We start from the raw sequence: 12,500 nt of genomic DNA on the forward strand, positions 1-12,500 counted from the left end.
ATAAGATGTTTATTTTAACTTAATTAATGCTTTATTGTACATCTAAATCATGCAAAATTCAGGTCGCCAAAGTGGCAACTAAACGACAATTTTAGTCGCCAAGGAGAAAAAGTTAGTCGCATTGGCGACCGTATTGGTCGCAATTTCGAGCTCTGATTTATAGCGTTCGTATATCTCATTTGTGGCTCCAACATTGTTTTGACGATACAGAATTCTACAACTATGCAAAATCGAAACGAAAATGCAGCGACTAAACATACTGTTTTTAGTGCAAACTCTGCGACTGCTAAAACAACAACTAACTTGTTAGCACGACTGACTTAAATTCAATCTGTAAAAATCTTTCGAGTCGAATTTGCCTTTGTCTAATTCATATTCTTCACTTTCTTTCTCTTCCGAGTCAGAATCTTTATTGCTGAATTTAGGAGCTGATTTATTCCCTTTGGATTGTGCAGATTTTGATAATAATTCGACGAACTTCTGTGCTGAGTTGACGACTTGCAAATCATCAGACGATTTCGAATTCCGACTTTCCTTGTCGTCAACTGCATCAGCAACGAAGGAAGATTCACCTATTACTAATGGCGGTTCATCTGCACAGCTTTCTAAATACTCCTCAATAGAGTCAACAATGTCGTCCATCCTGCTCTGTAAACTGTCTAACCATTCTTCTGATTCTGCTCGCGTAGTCACATCATCGCTTTGTAAGGCAATACATTACTTCCTGCGTTGTTTTACTCGCATCTTGTAATGCTTGAAGAACTCTTTCCTTTACGGATCGTAGCACCATTCTGCCTCAGTTCTTGTTAATAATATCTTTAGCCTTCTTTGAATTCTTCGTTACGGCTCCTATGAACGCTGCCCTTCTTCGAAAAAGATACTCAATTTGCCGCAAAGTCCATGTTAAGGTATCTTCTTTGTCGATTTCCCAGGGCGTTTTGGATTGGTCACTGACTCCGTCTTTTGATGCCATTCGAAGAACTAACTGTAACTCATCCGGCTACAAGGACCAAATCAAAACGAAAACGCTGCAACTAAATGTACTGTTTTTAGTCCGAACTCTGCGACTGCTAAAACGACAACTAACTTACTAGCACGACTGATTCAAATATGAATTAGCTAACTGACTTAAATTTAAGCATGCAGTGTTTTGTCCACCCGTCCCAACGGACAGCGTTAACGCTAATGAACAAGCGTTCGCCGGAACAAACATAGTAGTCTTCAAATTTTCGCAGTACAACATCTATATCTTTCACTTCATCTTCACTGTCAAATACAAAACCATCGAAGACCTCCAGTGCATCAGGGCCAATACAGGTTAGGAGAGTTGCAGTCTGGAACTTGCTTTCGGCTCCTGGAGGCAGGAGGCTATTCCGTAGTTGTTCCATATCCATTTGCAATTTTTTCTAGTTTGCTGCTACGGACCCATCAGCTTCAAGATTGGTTGGAAAAGGAATGTTAGTTTGCATTATCCAAGTGGTTGGTTGAGCAGGAAGCACGTCACCTGGCATGATCACTGTCGCTGCTTGACTGTTAGTGTTTCACTTCTGACACCATCTATCGTTGTGTCAAAGTCATAGCGTATACAAAAAGAACAGAAACAGAGGCTTCTCGGTTTCTTCGTTTCCATTTACTGGTGTAATAATAAATCATAGAAAAGGTCACGCGTGTGTACAAATGATACATCCAATTACAATGATAATCATGTGCATCGCTACAGTTTCTGCCTATTTGCATGTATTTTATCTCAACCTTCTGGGCAACTTGGATGCGATCTTGGGTGCAGTTCGTTCATGTTGGGGATTGTGCAGTAGTCCCATTTCTCAATGATTTTGTGGCTAAAAACCTTCGTCACTGGAATTTATTGAACCTTTTTATTGGCATTTCCCTTGACCTACATTTTTGTGCTTTCACAAGTCTTAATCAAGAAGATATTTGCTGCTGAGTTTTAGCCTTCAATCCTAGGGTTTACAAAATGGTTTATAAACAAATTCAATCCCAATACATATAAGTCATGTCCGATAAGCGTAGCTCAAAATCCAATAGATGTTAAGTCCAATCCAAGGTTCCAAGAAGATAATCTTTAAGTTAGCACATCTTGTGTTTAAAGCAAAAACTTGCCGATTAAATGGTGTTTAAAGCAATTCTCTTGTCAGAGCCGATCCGGTCTGCTTGCCAAAAGTTCCAAAGAGGTCGAAGAGTTGTTCAAGAAAGAAACGCCAGTGAAGAAATGTTCAATAAATTTGTACGTCTTCTACTCAATGCTTGTGTAAACAAATCAACAGTTTCGTGGTTGGTTGATTACACAAACCAATTGCAATCGTTAAGAAAAATAAATAAATGGTTGATAGACCAACTATAAAAAAAATCGTTTCTTTCCCTACCCTTCTGCTTTGCATCCAAAACGATTGTCAAACACACTCTAATAATCTGAGATTACTTCTAGTTTATAATAATTATTATTGAATACCTTTTGCTGACAAAGCAAACTTGAGTTTAAGAGGAGCCTTTGAATAATTCTGGGATGTACTTTTTGCCAAAGGCTTGTTGACTTTGTCCAAAACTGAGGAAAACGTTTGAGCTCTGATGAGTGATGAATATTTATTCACTGGACTGCACAAAGGATGGGGTTTCTTTGCCCTGAATAAACAAGAAAATTCACCAATTTATTTCATATTAGGTACAGTTTAAGTGCAAAGAAGCAAATGATAACACATGATTATTTTTGTATTCACAGTTAGCCAGTGATGTCTCTCAGACTGTAAAATGTTCATAAAATGTATTTTAACACTGTTACTTGGCTCTTATAGTGTAACTGCTAACTGGCAGTGGTGGACTTGTCATGTCATGGTCAGTGTAAGCTGTAAGTAAGACCATGTCAAGTAAGACTGTATCATTCAATGAGAAAGTTGTTTTTTACATATATTATAATGTACATGTACTTAACAAAGAACAAGTGACATATTTAGTAAGAAACACCATGCACCTATACTTTTCGAATGTTGACTTATTACAAACATTGTAAATCTACCAGTCAGTGGTGGAAAACAGTAAATAGCATCAGTGCCAGAGAATCGCAAAATGTTTCCCTTAGTTCTCTGTTTGCTCTTGAGGAAGTGAATAAATACAGTCAGGAGATAAATTCTGACGCTAACTCCAAGGTTTCTTGTTGCGTCAATGTCCCTCCCAGTTATTGATGAGTTCACCACCTTTAAATTCCTTTCACAACAAAAAAGAACTGCTGCTGGACCTGACGGCCTGTCACACCGGTTCAGGAGAGAATTTGCCTCTTCAGCTTATCAATTGAGTCTCAAACTGTGCCTTGTTCTTGGAAGTAAAGTAAAGTAAAGTCTCTCCTTACGAGCCAGAAGGCCCATCATCAGGCCAGCACTTATTTCCGGTTTCATAGCATGAAGCGACTAGGACTATTTCTACTCCCCCATGGATGGGATGCTAGTCGTGGGGGGGGGGGGGGTATGGGGGGTCGCCCACCAGCATTTTGCTGGTACCCATTTATACACCTGAGTGGAGAGAGGCACCATGAGAGTAAAGTGTCTTGCCCAAGAACACAACACAATGTCCCCAGTCAGGACCCAAACCCGGACCACTCGATCCGGAGTCGAGCACTCTAACCATGAGGCCACCCCGCCTCCTTGTTCTCGTAAACTTGCTGATATTTTCCCAATTCCTTTAAGGAAATCCCTCTGTCATCCTTGAACCAGCTTTGCCCTATTTCTGTTACTGATATTATTATCAGGCTGTTAGAGAAAATTATTTATGTAGCAGAAGTTAAGCCTTTCATTAGATCCTACATTGTACCTATTGCCAGATCAATTTGCATATAGGGAAGGTGCCAACACTTCCCATGCTCTCATCAAGAGCCAACACGTGTGGCTTAAATGGCTTGATACTGGAGAAGCAGATTGTGTTTGGGTTTTGAATCACTACATTTTTAGCAAGCTTAAGGAATTGCCCATCAATCCCTACATCATTAATTGGATCATTTTTTGTTAATATTAAGTAATAGATGATGGTGACACACACCCCTTTTTGCCTATTAACTCAGGGTTACCTATAAAAAGAGGTGTGCTTCAGGGTACTATACTTGGACCCATTCTGTTTTCTGTAATGTTTAATAAATGACATACAAGTTTGCGGATGACCTAACTTTAAGCATTTTGGTTAAGGGAATCCAGGACCAAGCTTCCCTTGAAATGCAAAATATACTCAGTTGGGCCCAGGACAACCTTATGACTATAAACCTTACTAAAAGTAAAGAGATTGTTGTTAAGGGTAAAGTTGACAGACCCATTCCCAATGTCACTTTTGATATCAAACAGGAGAAATTTCTTAAACTCTTAAGAGTTTATTTTCATAGTAATTCTACCTATTGGGACAAGCAAATTGATGCCCTTCTCAACAAAGCAGAGAGTCATATGCATATATTACAAGTGTGTAAGAAATATGGCTATAGTCTTGACTCTCTTCACCACCTCTTCCATAGTTTGATTATACCTATTTTTACTTATGGCATTTCACTATGGGGTGTTGCCAGTTATGATAAGTATCTTTCCAAAATTGACAAGTTTCAGAAAAGAGCAGTTTGTTTTGGTTTCCTTTAGGAGGTGTCACATCTTACTGGTAAGTCTTTTAGACGCCTCAGAAAAAAAGTTATAGAAGGGTATAACTACTTCTACTGAGAGTCCTTTGGTAGATCTTCTCCCTCCCAGTAAAACAAGAATGCTAAGGGATTGTGGTTATTTCCTATGTACATGTACTTCCTCAGAGAAGGACCGAACATTTTAAAAATTGTTCTGTTAATAGATGTCTTTTCAATTGTTTATTGTAATCCAGAAGATTTGTTTTTTGGAACTAATAAAGAGCTTTATTAACCACAGGAATTCAAAATCTCTAGAGAAAAGTCCCAAACTGCCACTGCATTGAAGTTTAAAAATATTGATCCAGATATCAACGAGTGATAATACAACAAACAACCAGTTGGACAGGCTGGAATAATGCTAGAAAGATTCATGGTATTTTTTTTAACTGGAATGAGCAGCCAAACAAAGAATCACCTTACACTTTACAGTCTTCAGCCCCTTCATTTCATTTTTGCCACTCCTCACTACCTGAATGCCTCGAAAAAGCTATTCATAATTGACACACAGCCGATGATAATTGAAATACTGATCATTTGAGGTTTTTCCTTTCTTCTGATTTTTGCCATTATATGTTAAGGTCTCTGTAAAGGTAACTTTGGGCGTCTCGCTCAAATTTCTTATTTTGCAAATCTTGAATAGGTGGGCTGTGAAGTATATTTTACCACAAAAAAAATTCTGAAAATCAATTTTAAAACCACTAAAATTGCTTTTTCTTTGTTTCCCACCATAATTTATGTGCAAAAAATGATTGACGTATCATGTCAATAACACGTCAAAGGATTGGGTGTCACTTTTTTTGTCTGAAATATAGCAAGTTGGTAAACATCTTGTCACATGATTGACCATACTAAATAAGTAAATTAAATATAACTTGTGTAGATCAATTTGATGCATAGCCTTCTAAAACATGATGACAGAATGATAAGTTAATGTGAGGTGAAGTTATGATTCACGCACGATCGGCTACCTTAACACATGCCTGAATGCTGATTGGCTCAACATAATGGGCCATTTCCGAGTTCATACCTGCGTCCTCTTCAAAGTGAGTCTAAGTGCAAAGTTTTTGTTAATTGAAAATTAGTTTTCATTCATATGTAAAGTAGAACTAATTACCATCACAAAAACTTCGCTCTTAGACTCACTTTGAAGAGGAGACATACGTGAACTCGGAAACGGCCTATTGGCTTTTAGGGAGCGGAATTATTCAGCAGACTGTGAACTGCACGCAAAATCTTTAAGCTCAAATTTATAGGGATTTATTTTGACACCAAAATTACAACTTCTCGGACCTCCTGTCCCGACGGGTTTTAAGATCGCCTCCAAATTTTCAGTTCTAACATTGTATTCTACAAAATACCCTGTGAGGAATTTTTGTTTGTCTTTGGAGACTGATTTTATAGCACTTTATCTTCCCAAATTAAGTATGAGATGAGAGTTTCGACTTTGGTGCGTGATATTTCCTGCAATTCGTAAAAATTCCTCACATGGTATTGGGGTGCATTCATCTGTGACTAAGATGCAACAAAGTGCGGTTGTTTTTGCAATAAAGTGAAGGGGTAGGGGCTTCTGCAGCAGACTCAGTTGTTCTGAGTTTGAGGCCTCAAAACTGAAAGGCAATATTAAATACCAAAAAACTAAAACTTTATTAGCTTTAATATGATATATAGTTTGACCCTATACAAAAAATAGTGGTGAGACAATTTTTATTCCCTTAGACACCTCATTTTCCCTTACCAAGACCTTAATCAATATATTCCAAAAATGTTAAACACAAGGCTTACCATTTAGAGGGATAAAAGTGTTATGCTTAAAGCACAAATTATTTTCCTACAAAATCATAACTTCACCTCACATTAACTGATCATTGTGTCATCATGTTTTAGAAGGCTACTCATCAAATTGATCTACACAAGTTATACTTAATTTACTTATTTAGTATGGCCAACCAATCATGTGACAAGATGTTTACCAACTTGCTATATTTCAGACAAAAAAAGTGATGGCTGTGTGAACAACTTGAAATTCATCACCACTTTGAATTTATCTGTCTCTAAGCTAGTTATACTGTAGTTACTCCTTAGTGTTGATACTTTATAGGTGTTATTCACCAGCTGGAGGCTCAATTTCAGTTGACTCTGAAATGGCTTCTTTCCTTTTCCGTTCGCTTGGTGAGGATTTGCTTGTTTACTTTTCAAACTCTTGCGATTCAAGAAAAAATTAATTGCCTAACTGGTGAATTCGACAGTAGATTTCGCTGGAAAAACCGATATCACACTCATCCCTTCCTGATTCATGCGATCAGTCGGTTTTTCAGGTTAAATGTAATATCAGTATTTTCTTAGCTATGGTGCTCCGCGCGCGCGCGCGGAGCTCCGCTATAATAATACACCTTAACCAATTGACCCCCAGGGGCTCCCCATTGACGAGTAAAATCGTCTAGCGTTAGACAGAGTAAAATACCAAGTCTGGCCGGTTTAGGCTGGTTTGGACATCAAAGGATTAATTGGGACAGTGAGCGATTCACCAACTGACTCCCAGGGGCTCCCCATTGACGATTAAAATTGTCTGGCGTTAGACAGAGTAAAATACTATTAAAGTCTGGCCAGTGGCCTGCTTCTCAAAAGTCCCGAAACTTTACGGGCCATTTTCGGGTGTCACAATCTCCTTTGTATCTCAAGAACGGAGAGGATTTAAGACGTCAAACTTCACAGCCATTTTTCTTTTTGTTACCTTGAAATCATGTTAAAAGATCGGCTTTCCAGAACAAGTGGTTGACAGTTTCAGAAATGGCTTTTCGGGCCCGAAAAGTTTTCGGCACTTTTGAGAAACAGGCCCCAGTTTAGGCTGACAAAGGGTTAATCCCTCTTTAATTTTTTCAATTAAAGGAAAAAAGTAAACAACTTCTCTGAGTTAAGTAGCCAATGCTTTTCATGAGATATCACTGCCTATTGAAACCAGTGAATTAATCGAAGATTCATGGTGCAATGACACCACCCACTTTCAGCAAGATAGATGAGAAATTCTGTCAACTCCTGGAACCAATCACATCACACGATTTGTTGAATACCACCCACTCGTACACTGGGAAAAAATAAAAACCCTCCACGAGATCCTTTCAGCCTTTTATGATCTCTGAAGATAATCCATTGTTACTTTTTAATTTCAAATGATCTACAGTCTATACAGACCACATAATATTCCGCTTTGTGGCGGGGTTAAAAAAAATGTAAGTACCCATCACAACTTTAAAGTGCCTATCACCTCAACACACTTTTTCACTTTGTTTATTCTCCGAAATCGTCCCAAATACATCGTGTTGTTTTTAGAACCTTTTGATTGAAATTTCACCTTTTTATTGACTTTCAAAGACGGGAAAAGTGATCATACTCTGATCCATAACCGAGCAATGAAGGAGAATGGGTTCGATACCGGGTTGACGTCACAAATTAATTTGCATTGAAATAGTTCTTTGAAAACAGCGATGGAAATTAATTTATGACGTCAACCCGGTATCGAACCCATTCCCCTTCATTGCTCGGTTATTAATCACGGTATGACCACTTTTCCCGTTTTTCAAAGCCAATGAAAGAGCGAAATTTCAATCTAAATGTTCTAAAAACAACACGATGTATTTGGGATGATTTCTGAGAATAAATATAGTGGAAAGTGTGTTGAGGTGATAAGCACTTTAAATGAACTACATTTAGCTAAAACAGACAATTCGTGACTAATAACTGGTTTGGCCTGTATTATTTATTTACCACGCTGTTAAGTGTGAATCCTCCCGAAAAAATAAAATCACCATCTTTCTGGCATAATTTGTCCGGAACCATTAAAGTTTAATTGGTTTTGACAGCTTAGCTACAAGTATTCAGCACAAACTTCAGTGCTGATATAAAGCATGCATTAAGTATCATGGAATAACACGCATATATGGTCTCAAGACATGTTATACATGTGGCAATTTAATTCGGCGGGTCTAAGAATTAAAGTTCAGCTAATGACCTTATGGCAAATAAATTTATGTGCATCACTCGCCGATTCGTCCCCGATTTCCTTTATCAAGGGTGTGTTTGCCGTCCCTACATACAAAGCGTAAAAATTGAAGTTGATCAACGTTGGCTAAGCAATAAGTCGAGATCACACTGTCGCCTAATATTAATCTTGAAAAATCGGAATAAACACACGGCAGCATACTTACCTGATCAAGCCGCAGTGGGCGTCGTTTTGATCACCTGATGGAACAAGAACTGCATCTGGCATAGAGGATACACGTTTGGGCAAATTGTTCGGTGTTGGAGTCTCTCCTGTTGTTTCTTCTGACATAATCACTCTACAACACCCATAAAACCACAACTCTCACTTAATCTCAATCACTCAGATGCATTCACTGACACAGCAGAGGATAAACTCAGTTTACATAACCATGAAAAATATAAGCACGCAGTTGGTTGAACGGCACTTGACTTTCGCGTTCCAGGCATGGCGTTTTCGACACAAAACTCTTCGTGCAACGACTGATCCTCTTCACAAAAAGCTGTCACTAACGGTTACCGGTAATACTAATTCTCGCTGGGTAGAGTCCACACAAAGATGACCAACATCTGAGTTCAAACATCACGGAACAATGCAATAAAAAGTTGCCTCTGGGGAACCAACGATAACGTCGATGACCCCTTTTTTCCTCAACAGAGCGACCAATCTCACGTCGAAGAAATAAAAATATGACTCACTTTAAACCATCAACACCGCAGTTTTCAGCAAATCCTTTGATTTACATCTAGTGTTCGAAGCAAATAACACGAAATAAAAACGCTTTTGACGAAATTGATTCCAAGCGCTGGAGATTTTTCAATTGTTTCCGAGATAGACTGGGTAGGAGATAGGACAGTTTCCGGATTGCTGGCGCGAAAAAAACATATACCGGAAGTCCAAACAAAGTAGGGACCAAGGGACCACCTTGTAAGGACCTCGAGTACTTGCGTACCTGGGTCTCTGCATTTTTACAACGTTTTCACGGAATCCGGTCGTTTCGCTAACAAGTCGGATTACTTACAAACTGAAACATGGAATGCGCAAGAGACTTGCAAAAGAAGACAGCGATCTCTCGTCCTGGTATCAATACAAGCTTGCTTAAAAACCATAGAAACAACGAAATTAAGAAGAATATATATTAAAGTGGAGATATTTTCAGACAATCTGGATTCCAGCAGGTCAGATCCAAAGCAAAGTTGGATCCTGTTACCGATTTTTAGTGTCGCAATCCCAACAAATTAAATAACGACTCTAAAATGAAGGCTGGATAGAAATTGTAACAAATACTGCTGAAGTAGCCGAACATTTCAGCCTGTATTCTAGTCCACCATCGGTGAGAATCTGGAAGGGGAAATACTGCAAGCTGTAGTTGAGCCCGAGTATCACCTTAACCGGCTGGTAACACGTTCTCAACGGAAGCTCGGACTGTTGGAGTTGCGATACTTCAGCATCGAGAGAACAGAGCTGGCACAGTGATGAGAGCAAGCTATCGACTCCCACCAATTGCGACGCAGGTTCCCAGCTTGTGAATAAAATTAACGACAGCGAAGCAGCAGGCTCAGATAAAATTCCCCGTAACCTTCTAAAAGTGGCAGCCGACATTGATGCTCCACCTCTCACACAAACATTTTATAAGTTAATTGTCGACGGTATCTTCCCATCGGAGTATAAACTGGCGAGAGAAACTCCCATATTCAAGAAGGGTAAAATTACAGTATTCCTTTTTTCGGCACTGAAGTGACGTGCTAGTAAGTTGAGAAGTTTTCAATGTAGTATATTTCAATTCATAGAATTATTGGCAAAATTGTATTATCGATGAAAATGGGTATTAAGGATCGCGACGAATGCTTTTTTTCTGTGGTAGTAAACCTGAAACTAAAGAGCACCTTTTTTTGGTATTATGACCGGATGTTTCCACTCTGAGGTGCGTCACAAATTGGATTTGGGAGGTAACCAAATTTGAAGTAGTGCTCTTCCTTGAATCTGTTCTCTTGGACTACGTAAACTCTTTGCCTAGTAAAAATGCTATCAACGTTATTCATCTACATCTACATGTTCCAGCACTCGGCAAAGTCTCTTTTTGACTTGTGACTGTTTTTGCTTAGGTGGCCTCATACACCACAAGCCTTTTTAGAGACATCAGCGCCAAGCCGGCCACTTCTGCTGGAGAGAACAGGACAGCCACAACACCGGGGACTTTATCCCCTACTCTTCTTTAAACCCTGGCTTCCACTAGCGACGCAAGCACAAGCATAAGTAACTTATGCTATTTTATAATGAAAACTAATGTCGACATAAGCATCAAAATCAACCACGGCATCCGCCATTTTGTTCAAAATTTCCTTGTGCGTATGCTGTGTTTCGTTTTCACACAACACAAGCGAACGCAAGCATAAGTGTAAGCACAGGGAAAAGAAAAATTTTGATCCTTGTGCTTATGTTTGCGTCAACCCCCTTTTTACGGTGAAATAAGCGCTCTTGTGCTTGCGCTTGTCCTTGTGTCGCTAGTGAAAAGTAAACCATATTTAACGTCGATATGTCGTAACAGTAATTCAACTGACAAACCTGAGGTCGGCGGTGCGCTCATTTTGCTCCCCCTTCTCCATCAGTGCTCCGTTTTGCGGGTATTTAAAACGTCGCTTTAAAGATTCCAGATATTTATTTTTCACTGCCTGCCTTGTTCATCCAATTGACGTTCCATTCTTGAGCTCCATGAGGGTATATTTTGTTTAAAGATCCACTAAAACGCCATTCGCGTTACAATGACTTTCAACGCCATCGAAGGTTAACAAAAATTGGTGAAATTTCCAATTGTTACCGGAAGACTGTGCAGAGTTGAGTACAAATAAATACAAATAGCCAGACAACAGAGATTACAGATCCACTTAAGGTGTTCGATTCCTCCCTCTGTCTTTGTTAAACCCATAAGTTACCAGGTAATTTTCCATTTGGTTTCAGTGTTATACATAAGACCACACTTGGCTTGGCAAAATATTAGAAATACAGCTCACTTTGATTTCGGCTCGACGGGAGTAAGATTGTTGTCGAAGTCCGTTACTGGTCGCTTTTAAGATTTCAGATATTTATTTTCACCGCTTGTCTTGTTCATCCAATTGACGTTCCATTCTTAAGCTCCATAAGGGTATATTCTGTTTAAAGATGCACTAAAACGCCATTCGCTTTACAATGACTTTCGACGCCATTGTAGGTTAATTAAATGCATGTTCTCCCGTGCGCACCAGAGAAATCTGTGCATTACCCCAACCCCCTCAAACATTACAAAGTACGCAAAGAAGTCTCTATGCACAAAGACACCACTTAGCAAGGGAGTGACAGGCAAGACTTTACCGACACGGAAAAAAATAAAAATAAAGTGAAAAAAAACGACGAAATGTTACCCATTTTCCAACTGGGATTGACATACTGGCAACCCAGTAAAAAATCATTTGGTACTGGCTTTACAGCCATCCGGCAACGATAACAAAGTACGGGCCCATTGCCAATCCGGATTTCCGTCACTTCACAGCACTCGCAAACAGCACTGGACTTAAGCCACGAACTATAGGTCAGTTAACATTAGCCACGGCCTCCTTAAAAATGTAATATTTTTTTTACCCAATCAAGAAGTTGCTCACAGCAAGTCAAGAGCTGCGAGAGGGTCTATTATACTCTGGCGGTTTAAGCCAATTTTGAGTGTCGGTGTACGGTTTCAGTCTTATTTTTGGGGCGGTTTACGGTCAAGAAATTACCGCCCGAGCTAATGAGACCTGTGTCTTAGACCCGCCGATTGAGTTATCACCATAG

The 12,500-nt window shown here is 39.3% G+C and overlaps 1 protein-coding gene across 2 annotated transcripts in view; it reads right to left on the reverse strand.

Annotated features, from left to right (window-relative positions):
• The window catches only part of LOC137969397 (ankyrin-repeat and fibronectin type III domain-containing 1-like), a 210,957-nt gene extending 201,423 nt beyond the window's left edge, over positions 1-9,534 (reverse strand). The window contains exons 1-2 of one of the 2 annotated variants that reach the window (XM_068815613.1): positions 8,863-9,534; positions 2,471-2,640 (exon numbers count right to left, since the gene is read on the reverse strand). In XM_068815613.1, the coding sequence (XP_068671714.1) occupies positions 2,471-2,640; positions 8,863-8,987 (295 nt within the window). In that variant the 5' untranslated portion in view covers positions 8,988-9,534. The remainder of the gene's footprint in view (positions 1-2,470; positions 2,641-8,862) is intronic. The other variant, XM_068815614.1, reaches the window with a different exon arrangement.
• Between the last annotated feature and the right edge of the window lie 2,966 nt (positions 9,535-12,500).

Source organism: Montipora foliosa, chromosome 9 (genome assembly GCF_036669935.1).
Source record: "Montipora foliosa isolate CH-2021 chromosome 9, ASM3666993v2, whole genome shotgun sequence".
NCBI classification, from domain to species: domain Eukaryota; kingdom Metazoa; phylum Cnidaria; class Anthozoa; order Scleractinia; family Acroporidae; genus Montipora; species Montipora foliosa.